The sequence below is a fragment of the Lynx rufus genome, unplaced genomic scaffold (assembly GCF_022079265.1).
Source record: "Lynx rufus isolate CCGP_SWC_20201006 ecotype Redwood Valley unplaced genomic scaffold, mLynRuf1.p SCAF_6, whole genome shotgun sequence".
NCBI classification, from domain to species: Eukaryota; Metazoa; Chordata; class Mammalia; order Carnivora; family Felidae; genus Lynx; species Lynx rufus.
Window position 1 is genome coordinate 20,621,288 of NW_025814878.1, and position 13,350 is coordinate 20,634,637.

General features: G+C 46.0%; 1 protein-coding gene across 1 annotated transcript; it reads right to left on the reverse strand.

The window, feature by feature from the left end:
- Positions 1-402: 402 nt before the first annotated feature.
- On the reverse strand, positions 403-12,742 carry ABRACL (ABRA C-terminal like). The gene is made up of 3 exons (XM_047102473.1): positions 12,632-12,742; positions 9,348-9,414; positions 403-985 (listed from the first exon to the last, which is right to left on the reverse strand). Exons 2-3 carry the CDS (start codon positions 9,406-9,408, stop codon positions 801-803), a joined length of 246 nt encoding a protein of 81 aa, XP_046958429.1. The 5' UTR covers positions 9,409-9,414; positions 12,632-12,742; the 3' UTR covers positions 403-800.
- Positions 12,743-13,350: the final 608 nt, after the last annotated feature.

Consider the following 13,350-nt stretch of genomic DNA (forward strand, 5'->3'; position numbering starts at 1 on the left):
AGACATCAAAGTCAATATTTTTTATAGGGCCCAATCATAACACAACCCTACTTTTCTTTTTTAATGTTTATTTATTTATTTTTGAGAGAGAGAGAAAGAGAGAACATAAGCAGGGGAAGGACAGAGAGAGAGGGAGACACAGACTCTGAAGCAGGCTCCAGGCTCTGAGCTGTCAGCACAGAGCCCAATGAACTGTGAGATCATGACCTGAGCCGAAGTCGGACGCTTAAATGACTGAGCCACCCAGGCGCCCCACACACCCCTACCTTTAAAATTTTGTGGTTTCAAGAAACTTTTTCTTCCAATTATGATAACTTCTGTTGCAGTTACCTAATCTTGATGCAAAAACTTGATTTTGAGAGGCACATAAATCTTAAATGACAAAATAAGGCAATATGACAATTTTAACATCGTTATATGTTTTTATTACATAAACAGTACAATATTCCTTGTGGGAGCTGATCTTCAGTTCTGCCTCTTGCTTTTATGGAATGTCAAATATCTGTAGAAATTGTCTAAGAATGATTTATGAAACACCTTGCACCCCTACCAGAAAAGCCTCAGAGCCCCCATTTTCCAACCAGATTCCTGAGAAAAATGATAGGTTTTGTTTATTCTACAGTGTAATACATAAATTCTTCTCAAGGTATAAAAAAGGGCAGACTTTTAAAATAAGAGTCTCCTTTTGTTTTCAAAGTTCTATAAAAAATACATCAAGTATGCTCACGTGTGTCCTTTGACCTAATATTCCAGTTTACCAGAAACAAAACATAACAATAAACAAAGATATGCAAACCACATTAATCTTGCAGCAATACGATGTCTACATCATCATGAACACCTTGCAAGAGTAGCTCTCCTGGGTACGTAACAACCTTCCTTCGCTTGGCAGCCTTGAGAGTTCCAACCAATGCTTCAAAGAGATTGGCACATTTGTCGTCTTGGAAGAGGACCCCAAATTTCACGCTTAACTTCCCATCAGCATCTAATTTGAGAGAATACAGTGTTAGTCAATGCAAAGTCTATTTCTTGCCCCCATAAATGGCAGATTTACCTAATCTTAAAAAAAAACATCTGGGACGCCTTGGGTGGCTCAGTCGGTTGAGCGTCCGACTTCGGCTCAGGTCACGATGTCACACTCCGTGAGTTCGAGCCCCGCGTCGGGCTCTGTGCTGACAGCTCGGAGCCTGGAGCCTGCTTCAGATTCTGTGTCTCCCCATCTCTCTGCCCCTCCCCTGCTCATGCTCTGTCTCTGTCTCAAAAATAAATAAAAACATTAAAAAAAAAATCTAACTGTATTCGCCAAGATTACAATTTAACAGTTCACGCTCAAATCAGACGTAATCTCTTGCCAGATCCAAAAAGTGGCGGAATAAGTACACTGTGTTATACACCTCCTAGCCTTCGTGTCATCTGGCCATTTACAAAAAGTCAATGTGTCACAGTGTTACTACTGTGGACCCATTCCCTCTATATTTTGATTTTTTAATTGTGGCGTTGCTGAATCAATAAAAATAACAAATATTGGAGAACCTTTAGGTCAGGAGTGGTGTTTCTCTGAAGTGTGCTCTAAACACACTCAGTACTCCTAGGAAGGAACTGGTGACCTTAAAAATGAAGAAATCCCTTGGGAAGCCTGGTGGCTCAGTCGGTTGGGCATCCGACTTCGTCTCAGGTCATGATCCCACGGTTTGTGACTTAGAGCCCCACGTCGGGCTCTGTGCTGACAGCTCAGAGCCTGGAGCCTGCTTCGGATTCTGTGTCTCCCTTTCTCTCTGCCCCTCCCCTGCTCGTCTTCTGTCTCTCTCTCTGTGTCCGTCTGTCTGTCTCTCTCAAAAGTAAACATTAAAAAAAAAAAAAAAAATGAAGAAATCCCAGGCACCAGGGCACCTGGGTGGCTCAGTCGGTTAAGCATCTGACCCTTAATTTCAGCTCAGGTCATGAGGTCCCATGAGGACCCATGGGGTCCCAGCTGGGCATGGAGTTTGTTTAATATTCTCTCTCTCTGTCTCTCTCTCCCTCCCTCCCTCCCTCTCTCTCTCTCTCTCTCTCATCCACTGCCCCTCCCCAACCCATGCTTGCTCTGCTCTCTATCTCGAAATAAAATATAATATTACTAAGAGAAGGCAATCTGAAAAGGCTACATGCTGTATGATTCCAACTACAGGACATTCTGGAAAAGGCAAAACAAAGGAAAAAGATAAAATTAAATACAAAGATCAGTGGGCTTCAGGAGTTGGGCAGGGGAGACAAACAGGCAGAGCACAGAGGATTTCGAGAGCAGTGAATACATTCCGTAAAATACTATACTGATGGATACGTGTCATTATACATTTATCCAAACCCACAGAATGTACACCACCAAGAGTGAATCATAAATTACGGACTGTGGTTGATGATGTGTTAATGTGCTAATGTAGATGATCGACTGTAACAAATGCACAATTCTGGTGGCGGATGCTGATAATGGGGGAGCTATACATGTGTGGGGATAACAGGTATACAGGAAATCTCTGTACCTTCCTCTCAGTTTTATTGTAGTCTAAAACTGCTTTAAAAAGTTAAGTCTTTTTTAAGAAAATAAGGTAAACAAAAGGTGGATCTTTGGTTAAGAATCAGTCAGTGCTGGGCACTGGAGGCAAGTAGACGGAAGTGTGGAGCCACTTTCTAGCTTTCGAAGAAATGGCTTTAGTTCCCACAAGGAAATAAGAAATATACACATAGTAAGTAAAGCGACAGTGCAAAGCAGTATGTGATGGGATGTCCAGTAAGGAGCCAAGACTAACCCCCTGCAGTTTGGAGAAAGGCAACATGACTCTGGGCTAGAACGGGAGTGGAAGACTTTATGGAGGAGGCAGCACTGGCCCTGACCTTTAAAAGGAGTGCAAATGGGGTGCCTGGGTGGCTCAGTCGGTTGAGCGTCTGACTTCGGCTCAGGTCATGACCTCACTGCTTGTGGGTTCGAGCCCCGTATCGGGCTCTGTGCTGACAGCTCAGAGCATGGAGCCTGCTTCGGATTCCGTGTCCCGCTCTCTCTCTGCCCCTCCCTCACTCATCCCCTGTCTCTCTCTCCCTCTCTCTCTCAAGAATAAATAAAACATTAAAAAAAAAATTAAACTTTGACTTTTCAACTTCCAGCGGCAGGACCCTTTGTTCGCAATAAGAACCTTTTACTGGTCACAGAAATAACAGGAGCTGCTGGGTAACCTTGAATAGGGCCTCCAAGCTCTGAGCTGCACTTCCCTCATCTATACAGTGAAGGTCAAAGTACCCCTCACGGATTGTTGCAAAAGATAGATTAGGCATAAAGGCTTTGTTTCTTTTTCTTTTTTAAATGTTTAGTTATTTTTGAGAGAGAAAGTGTGAATGGGGGAAGGACAGAGAAAGAGGAAGACACGGAATCAGAAGAAGGCTCCAGGCTGTCAGCACAGAGCCCGACGCAGGGCTCGAACTCACGAACCGTGAGCTCGTGACCTGAGCTGAAGTCAGACGCTTAACTGACTGAGCCACCCAGGCACCCCTGGACATAAAGGCTTTTATGGAGAGCTCAACATAGGGTAAATTCTCAATTCAGGTTAAATTTTTGAAAGGCACCAAAGGCAGAAACCTGGGTGTAATCTTGGAGCTCTGCCCATTCACTCTTCAATCTCACAAGTGATTCCATTTCCTTCGTATCTTCTGTTGCTCTCGTCTCCTCTCCATTGACAATTAATTTCTTGGTTCAGCCTGGAGTTGTCTCCTGTGGATAACTAACTGCAAGACTCCTCACCAGCTTCCCTTTCTCCATGTCTGTCCCCAGTACGTCCTCCATATCGGTGCAGAATAAAAAATGTGAAAGAAACCTTTAAGATGCCAATCCGATTGATTTTTTTTTTTTAAGTAAACCCTACCCTCAATACGGGGCTCAAACTCATGACCCCAAGATCAAGAGTCATAGGCTCCACTGACTAAGCCAGCCGGGTACCCCTGGTTGATACTCTTCTACTTTAACCTCCCAATGGCTCCCTACCACCTTCAAATAGTGATGCCCATGGCATGGCAGGTAAGACCCTTCACTCTCTGGCCCTTGCACTCCCTCTCCCCTCGTCTTCTGCCATATCATTCTCTGCACCTTTTGATCCAGTCAAAATCAACGACTTGCTGTTACCCAGGGTGACATGAGAGATTGTGCCCTAGCAGTTGTGCCCATGTTGAGCCATCTGCCCAGCATCCCAGACCCCTTTCTCTAGCTAAATTCTTTTTCTTCCAGAATGGGCTCAAACGTCACCTTTTCTGAGAAGTCCTCTGTGATTCCCTCAGTTGAGTTAATAACTCTTCTTATAAAATTAAGTATGTATCAAAGCACTCACCATCAATTATAGTAACAGCTAATGTGTATTGAGTACTTGCTATGTTCCTAGAACTATTCAGTGCATTTTAACTCACTTAAATGTTCAGCGCATTTTAACTCAGCAATTAAAACTCACTTCATCCTCATTTTATGAAAGGTAAGGCACAATTGGTTGCAAGAAACGCCATTATTTTATGTTCTAATTAAACTGCCAAGGGCGCCTGGGTGGCTCAGTAGGTTGAGCGTCCATCCGACTTTGGCTCAGGTCATGATCTCACAGTTTTTGAGTTTGATCCCCACATCGGGCTCTGGGCTGACAGTGCGGAGCCTGGAGCCTGCTTCGGATTCTGTGTCTCCTTCTCTTTCTGCCCCTCTCTGGCTCGTGCTCTGTCTTTCTCTCTTAAAAATAAACTGCTTGGGGCGCCTGGGTGGCGCAGTCGGTTAAGCGTCCGACTTCAGCCAGGTCACGATCTCGCGGTCCACGAGTTCGAGCCCCGCATCGGGCTCTGGGCTGATGGCTCAGAGCCTGGAGCCTGTTTCTGATTCTGTGTCTCCCTCTCTCTCTGCCCCTCCCCCGTTCATGCTCTGTCTCTCTCTGTCCCAAAAATAAAATAAACGTTGAAAAAAAAAATTTAAAAAAAAAAAAAAAAAAAAACAAACACCAAACTGCCAATTTAACCATAGCACACCATGTATAATAAGATGCATCCTTATTTTTGGAGATTTTTAAGTGAGGGGAGGAGGGTGCACCTGGATGGCTCAGTCAGTTAAGTGTCCGACTCTTGACTTTGGCTCAGGTCATGATCTCACGGTTAGTGAGTTCGAGCCCCATGTCAGGCTCTGCACTGACCGTGTGGAGCCTGCTTGAGATTCTCTCCGTCTCCCTCTTTCTCTGTCCCTCCCCTGAGAGCATATGCGTGTGCTCTCTCTCTCTCTCTTTCTCAATAAATAAATAAATAAATAAATAAATAAATAAACTTAAAAAAAAAATAGTATGGGGGGAAAAGTGTCTTTGAATCATTGAAATAGAGTATTATTATCCAAATAAGGAAACCAAGGCACAAAAACGTTTAGCAATGTGCCCAAGGTCACACAGTAAGTGGTAAGGGAGCTGGGATTCATTCCTGAAGAGTCTGACTCCAGAGCTCACGCTCTTAACCACTTCGCAATACAAGCGTCCAGTGGATCTGCCTGTCTTCCCACTACTTACAGAGGCCCACAGGGGCTGAGATGGAATTTTATTTATTTCCACATGTCCCGTACTTGAGCACAAAAGGCAGCTCTCAAGAAATATTTGCTGAATGAAAGAATTTAAATCTCCAGATAATCTTTATCCACTTATTTTTTTCTACCGGATGAAAAATAAAAACACTTTATTTTATTCTATTTTTTTATTTTTCATTTTCTTTAACATTTATTTTCGAGAGACAGAGCCCAAGTGGGGGAGGGGCAGAGGGAGAGGGAGACACCGAATCTGAAGCGGGCTCCAGGCTGTGAGCTGTCAGCACAGAGCCTGGTCAGAGCGGGGCTCAAACTCATGAACCATGTATCATGACCTGAACCGAAGTCAGATGCTTAACCGACTGAGCCACCCAGGTGTCCTTCTCCTTTTTTTTAATTTTTTTTAATGTTTATTTATTTTTGAGAGACAGAGAGAGACAGAGTGTGAACAGGGGAGGGGCAGAGAGAGAGAGACAAAGACACAGAATCTGAAGATGCTCCAGACTCTGAGCTGTCAGCACAGAGCCCGACGCGGGGCTTGAACTCACAAGCCGTGAGATCATGACCTGAGCCGAATTTGGTTGCTTAACCAACTAACTGAGCCACCCAGGCACCCTCCAGGTGTCCTTTAAAGGACTTTATTTAAAAAAAAAAAAATAGATACAACTAAATCCATCAATTTCCAACTTCACCTAGTACATCACATTTAGATTAGTCTAAAAATAATTAATCTAAATCGTAATTTACATTAGTCAAAATTATCCCAGACGCAATTTATATAGTTAACCATAACATATCCCCACAGATGCCTTCCAACTCAATAAGTCATCCATTTCCAGGAACAAGTTAGTCAAGGAGGCCCGGGGAAGTGGCAAAGTTCGAAATGTTTCATCCTCACAGAAATTATGATAATTACACTTTGGTCTCCTAGTTTGGAAAGTTGCTAATTTTAAGTACAGGTTCAGTTTGCCCTAGTAGAATAATAACACTGTTCTAGGGTACAGGTTAGAACTTTAAATGCAATTCAATCTGACCAATAAACCCTAGGCTAACGTGGAGAAAGATCTATGAGAGAAGAAAATCCTACAAATCTTTGGAAACACATCTTTAATACTGTTAACAATCTAAACAATAGTACTACTCCCAAGAGCAACATGACCTCACAGAACTCTGGAGAAATTGGAAAGGTAGAAATGAGGAACACAGGTAGAGAAATCACTATGGAAAATAAGACTCGGGAAACTTCCATCAAGTGGATGTAGTGAACTGGGTGGGAGAAAAATGGGGTTAGGAAAGATGCTGCATTTGTTTGATCGGAGAACCAAGTAAGTTACGTTCTCCACACCTCCCTAGTGGTCTCCACAAACACCCCAAATTCAGCTCATGCGTTTCCTCCTTTACTGACCTGCCCTGTACTTCAAAGTCTTGCCTGATATTCAAGGCTTTATTAAGTGCCCCAATTACTATAGCTTCCAATAATCTACTTCTCTAGGACCACACTGAATCTGAATGTCAGCACTCCACACTGCTCCCCGAAGACTTCCATGTCCTAATCCCAAGAAACCGTATGTGTCCTTATATGGCAAATGGAAATTTGTAGATGTGATAAAATGAAGGGTCTTGAAATGGGGAGATTATCCTGGACTTATCTGGGGGAGCCCAATGTAATCACAAGTGTCCTTAAGAATGGAAGGGAGAAGCAGACAAGGGGCTCAGACTGATGTAATATGAGGGCACAACCAGCTGTTGCCGGCTTTGAAGATGGAGAAAGGAGGACACGAACCAAGGAATGCAGGTTGACCCTAGAAGCTAGAAAAAGACTAGGAAACAGATGCTCCAGAACTTCCAGAAAGGAATACACTCTTGCCAACACCTTGATTTTAGCCCAAGGAGACCCTTATCAGAATCTGCTATGGTCTGAATGTTGGTGTCCTCTCAAAATTCATATGCAAATCCTAACCCCCAAAGGTAATAATATTGGTAGGTGGGGCCTTTGGGAGGTGCTCAAGTCATGAGGGTCATGAGTCATAAGAATCACTTCCTTTATAAGAGAGGCTGCAAAGAGATCCCAGCCCCTTTCACCATGTGAGGATACAACAAATCTACAAGTGGAGGAGGGCTCTCACCTCACTGGTCTGGCACCCTGACGGTGGACTTCCAGCCTCTAGAATATGAGAGAATTACGCTTCTGCTGTTTATGAGCCACCCAGTCTGTGGTAATTTGTTACAACAGCCTAAACAGACTAAGACGGACACCCAACCTCCATTACAGTTAAGATATGGAACGTGTTGTTTTACGTCGCTAAGTTTGTGGTAGTGTTACCACAGCAGTAGAGAACTACTACTGGGGACATTTGATACTGATGGCTCAATGGGATTCCAAGGATGTCTTATTTCAGGTGATCTGTGATTCGAAAGCAGACAGAGCTATAAGAAGAGTCAAGCTATGATGACAAAACAACTCTTATGAGGTACTTTTCATTTATTTATTTATTTTATTTTTATTAAAAATATTTTAATGCATATTTATTTATTTCTGAGAGTGCCAGCAGGGAGGGGCAGAGAGAGAGTGAGAGAGAATACGGAACAGGCCTATGAGGTACTTTTAGAAGCTGTTGGTCACTTACGTGATGCCATTTTAAAACTTGAGAGTTCCGTTATCCTAGTTGTTGCTGAATATGTCTATGGCTCTTACAATTTTCAGAATGTTCCCCCAAACTCTCGTATCTCTTATCTGAGATGTGCAAATACCTAAAGCTACAAACGTAATAGTTACTTTCATCACAACTTGGAAAAGGACACTAAAACTACCAATTGTACACGGCACTGATTTCACGGTAGCTGTTTACATGCTGCTAAAGGAAAAGCTCACTTAAAAAAAATTACCTAGGGGTGCCTGGGTGGCTCAGTCAGTTGAGCATCCCACTTCAGCTCAGGTCATGATCTTGCCGTATGTGAGTTCAAGCCCCGCGTCAGGCTCTGTGCTGACAGCTCGGAGCCTGGAGCCTGTTTCAGACACTGTGTCTCCCTCTCTCTCTGCCCCTGCCCCATTCATGCTCTGTCTCTCTCTCTGTCAAAAATAAATAAACATTAAAAAAAATTTTTTTTAATTACCTAAAGTTTAGTTATATGTACATAAAAATACTTGACTGTACAAAACTCAAGAATTGGGAGAAAATAAAGACAATTTAATATAATTTCAATCTGAGTCCGTAGTCATTTGGAAGTTTATAAGATGGTGGCAAGATAAAGCAAAAACAGATGAACTTTAATAGTGTGGCACAAAAAAATTTGACCATGATTTAATTAGCAGATTTCAATGCAGCCAGATTAAAAAGCACAGCAATTTTCTTTGCATTCAAAGGATAATGAAATAACTCAACTATTCCTTACATCAAGAATCACAATATCCCCAAGGCTCTGTGTCTTCAGAAATCACTCCATGGCTGAGGGCGGAGCTTCCATAACTATGTCCTGACGTCCTGGGTGACATTTTCATTGGGTCCTTCTTGCTCTGAGTTGAACTCAGGATACTGTGTCTGTGTTATAATACTTACTTTTTAAAATTTTTTTAAAGTTTTATTTATTTTTACTTGGAGAGAGAGAGAGCGAGAGAGTGAGCACAAGCAGGGGAGAGGCAGAGAGAAGGAAAGACAAAATCCCAAGCAGGCTCTGCACCATCAGTGCAGAGCCCGACGCGGGGCTTGAACTCACAAACCGTGAGGTCATGATCTGAGCTGAGATCAAGAGTTGGACGCTTCACCAACTGAGCCACCCAGGCGCCCCTCATACTTACTTTTTGAACCCAGACGATGAATTTCCTCCACTAGGAGGTTGACTTCGTGATCCACATTCATTGTTGCCTGAGGAAGAAAGTAAGTCTATATTATTACCATTTCTATATCCCATTAACCACATCTTGCCAAATCCAAGGGCCATTTCTTTTTTTTTTTTCATATTGCATTTGTCATTGTTAATTTACCATGTCTCTCTTCCTAAAAATACTTGTGTGGTGTACACGACACCAGACTACCTCCATTTCCCCTCTTTATATCTTTCCCTTTGGGCTGACCCTCTTCCTATCCTACACAGGATAATGGGGACAGTGCAGCTATTTTCCTTGCACCCACTATTAACTCTAAGCCCATCCTCATGGTGCTCTGCCCTGCACCAAAATTACAAAGGCGAGTGACACAGGACCTGCCCTCAGGGAACTCACTGTTCGGAACAGAGAAAGACGTGGGTTGGAAAATAGCAATGTGATAGCATTCCTTGAGTGGTGAGTCCAACCATTAGGGGAGGACAAAGGAGGAAGCCACAGAGGACTTTGTAGAGGTCAGTGGAGAGAGATGAACTGGGAAGACCGTCGACAAAGGGTGCTCTATGAATGGGGAAGAGTGTGTGCAAAAACACAGAAGCAAAGGAGGAAAAGCACAGCGCGTTTGAGGCAGGTCCTCAGCCAGGAGCTGGAGTACCAAGATAAAGGAACACACTCCCCACCTTCCCCGAGCCTGAGGACTCGTGGGGAAAGCAGATCAATAACGGGGCAATTTTAATACTCTTAGATGCGCGCGGTGATGCTGCTGGGTCACGCGCAGGGCACCGCATCCTTCCCTGGGCAGTGCCCGCTACCGCCTGAGGGCAATGGAGACCTATGGTGAGGACCATTCATCTCAGAGAGGAGTCTGGGACCAATAGGAGTGGAGAGACCTACCTTGGTTCACTAGGCCTTCTTCAGGCTTGTACACTAAAGACCCTTGACCCATGAAGTCAGTCTAGAGGAGACCTGCCCCTGTTTTTTAAAATGAAAGCTCCCTTGATGCATGTGTGTGATAGTGTGGGCAGGATGGATAGATGTAAGAGCGGATTGGGGAGCCATATAAGAGAACATTTTCCTAACAAGCAACACCAACAATTAGTTTGCACTTGTTATTGGTAGCATTGAGGCAGCAGTATGGATCTGTGAGGGCTACTGAGGAAATTAGCCCTCACTGGACAGGAAAAGGAGTCAAATGCCGAAGGGAATCATGATCCTCTCCAGTTCTGACTCTCTGGCTTCCTCCCGATTGGAACATTTATCTCTTTAACACTACCCTCCCCGCCCTACTCGCCCCCATAATCAGCAGCACACTTCAGACCTAGCTCTCCTTTAATAATGAGACTCAACGAGGAAATCCCACTATTAATGTGAATACCTGCCTCAAATTAAGCAGATGTATGCAGGTTCCGTTTAAAGAAAGGAAAGCAACCAGCATTTTTTTGTATAGTTAATTACACACGAAACTCCTTATCTGTGTTAATTCATGTAATCCTAAGAAAACTTTGCAAAGTATTTATTATTTATCGCCATTTTACGGATGATGAAACTGTCTCACTTAAATGCTGTTGTCCCACAATCATATGCTGTTTCTACAACATCATTCTGGCTTTTTTTTTTCTTTTCTTCTTCTTCTTCCTCTTCTTCCTGGTTAGTATGCAAAGTGTGCTAAATATAATAGTGAGTCGTGTTTGAAATACTGCATGCTGAGCACTTACTAAGGCAGAACACTTACAAAGCAAGAAAGGCTCCCTGCCCAGACCCCTACCAGTAGGAAAATAACAGGATTAGGAACTATTGCTACATACATAATTTGGCATGATTTATTTATTTATTTATTTATTTATTTATTTATTTATTTATTTTCTTAGCAAGGACAAAGTGGGGGCGGGGGGCAGGATACTCATTGTTGTTACACATTGGAAAGCCCATGACATTTTGTAAGGACAGAAGCCTGGGACTGGGGGTAAGCCAAGAACAATGAGGAGGCCATCAGCAGAGCAAGTCTAAGGGGAAGAAAGAGATTTTCAGTGGGAGGCTCAAGCTCAAGGGAAGGCGGTGGCAGATGCTAGTCGGGCCCTCTAACTGTGTCAGAATCTAATTAGGCATTGTGCGTGGGCACCACAAAGAAAGCGGAACGTCGGAGGGTTGGCACACATGCTGAAATATACACTTAATATATTTAATGACCTTCTCACAGTTTTTGTCTTGTTTGTTTGTTAAGTTTAGAGGCAATACACGGAGATTTTCTCACGTTCGAGGAATAAAGCCTGCTGGGGTGGGGACGCCTGGGAATCAGCAGCCGGCGGTACAGCGGCACGCTGGGGGCTGGCCACTTCTTTCAGCGGTCCTTCGCTGTCCCAGACTAGCAGCTGGTGGGGGTCAAAGGAGGACTCGGGTTCCTTCCTGCCAGCCCGCTGGCGCGCACACGCTCCATATTTGGTCATCACTGCTCCAAGTTTGGGAGCTGGCCCGGAAGGGGTCCCCAGCCCCAGTCCCCTGCAGGCCATCACACGGTCACCACCCGCACCAGTGTAGGGCTGGGGAGCGGGGGAGTCGGGGCCCGGACCGCACCGCGGACTCCGGGGCAGCCCCCGCGGGAAGGGCCGAGTCCCGGAAGCCTTTGTCTCCGGGAGTCCGCGCCAGCGCCGCGCGCCCCGCGCTCCCCCGGTGGCCGGTGCGCCCCGGCGAGCCCAGAAAGCCAGCGCCCAAACCGGGTGACGGCAGTCGACCCCGCTCGGGGCTCCCCGCGCCCCCAGGGTCTCGCACCACCCCCACCCTCCACATCCACGATTTGGAGCCTACGGGACCGCACCCACCGCCGGCGCCGCAGAGTCCGCGGCCGCGGGGCCACCGCAGTCCTCGGGGGAGCCTGTCCCCTCACCCCCAGCCCTCCCCCGCCCCGCTCTGCAGATCGCGCTCCCGCGCCACCGGCAAGTGCAAAGCGGACACGCTGCACCGCGGAGCAAGCCTTCACCTGGCTACCGGTTTCTCTCCCCGCCCCACCCCCCCCATCCCGGGCCGGCACGATGTCACGTGAGCCGATGCGGAAGTCGGCAGAAGGGGGGGCGTAGGGGCGCGCCCACCCGATACCCCCTCTGCCGGGCCTCAGCCCAATTCCAGTTACAACCTCCACGCGTCTCGGTCCCTCCCGGTCCCGGCTCCCCACCCGCAGCCCCCGATCCCCCGTCTGCCTAGCCTTCACCGGACACCCCTGTCCATCCTTTATGACTGCCCATCACCTTCCCGGGAGACCCACTCACCTCTCCGCCTCTTTATCTTTTCTCGGAAAAAGCCGGTGCAGAGTCGGTCGGGACCTGGCTAATGTGTTCAACTCACCGAGGAGGAAGAGGCTGGGGAAGGAAGTGACTGAGGCGAGGAGAAAGGCTGGTGTGGAGGAGGGGGGGGGGGGGGAGGTGAGTTTAAGCGCTCGGGAAAGGGGCCGCCCACACTCCCTGGGACAAGCCTATGAGAAGGAAACTCGGGAGAGGAGAGCCGGAGAAAGGGCCGACTCCCGGCAGGTGGCGGGGCGCCCGAGGCTTCTAGGAATACGGACTCAGAACTTCCAAGAGCGCCACCGTTCCTCCGTGCCACTCGGTGCCAATGATTCCCAACCTCCACCTCAGATCCTGGGCATTGATTTCCTGCCAGGATCTCTCTCTTTTAACATAAGAAAGAACGCGCCCACAACGTGACGACTGCTGAGATCTCCTAGGAGGAACGTGACATTGGTTCTCTATGCCAGGAGCGGGGGTGTCCAGAAAACCAGGAACAGGGCAGCAGGATAGACTGATGGGGGGGGGGGGGCGGAGGGGGGAGTATTCTTGAAAACTAATTTGTTCTACTGCAAAGAAATTTTGTTTGGACAATGTTAGTTCTTGATCCTGAGTGAATATAACTTTCTTCTCTTCATTCAGTATCCTACATTTAACTGCACAATTCAATCTATTCATACTCCCTTTATTTTGGTCACTGTTGTTTT

Coding starts and splice junctions, on each gene's coding strand:
- ABRACL (XM_047102473.1), bottom strand. CDS start 9,408: ATGAATGTGGATCACGAAGTCAACCTCCTAGTGGAGGAAATTCATCGT. Junction 986..9,347: donor TCATCGTCTGGGTTCAAAAA/GTAAGTATGAGG, acceptor CTCTCAAATTAG/ATGCTGATGGGAAGTTAAGC.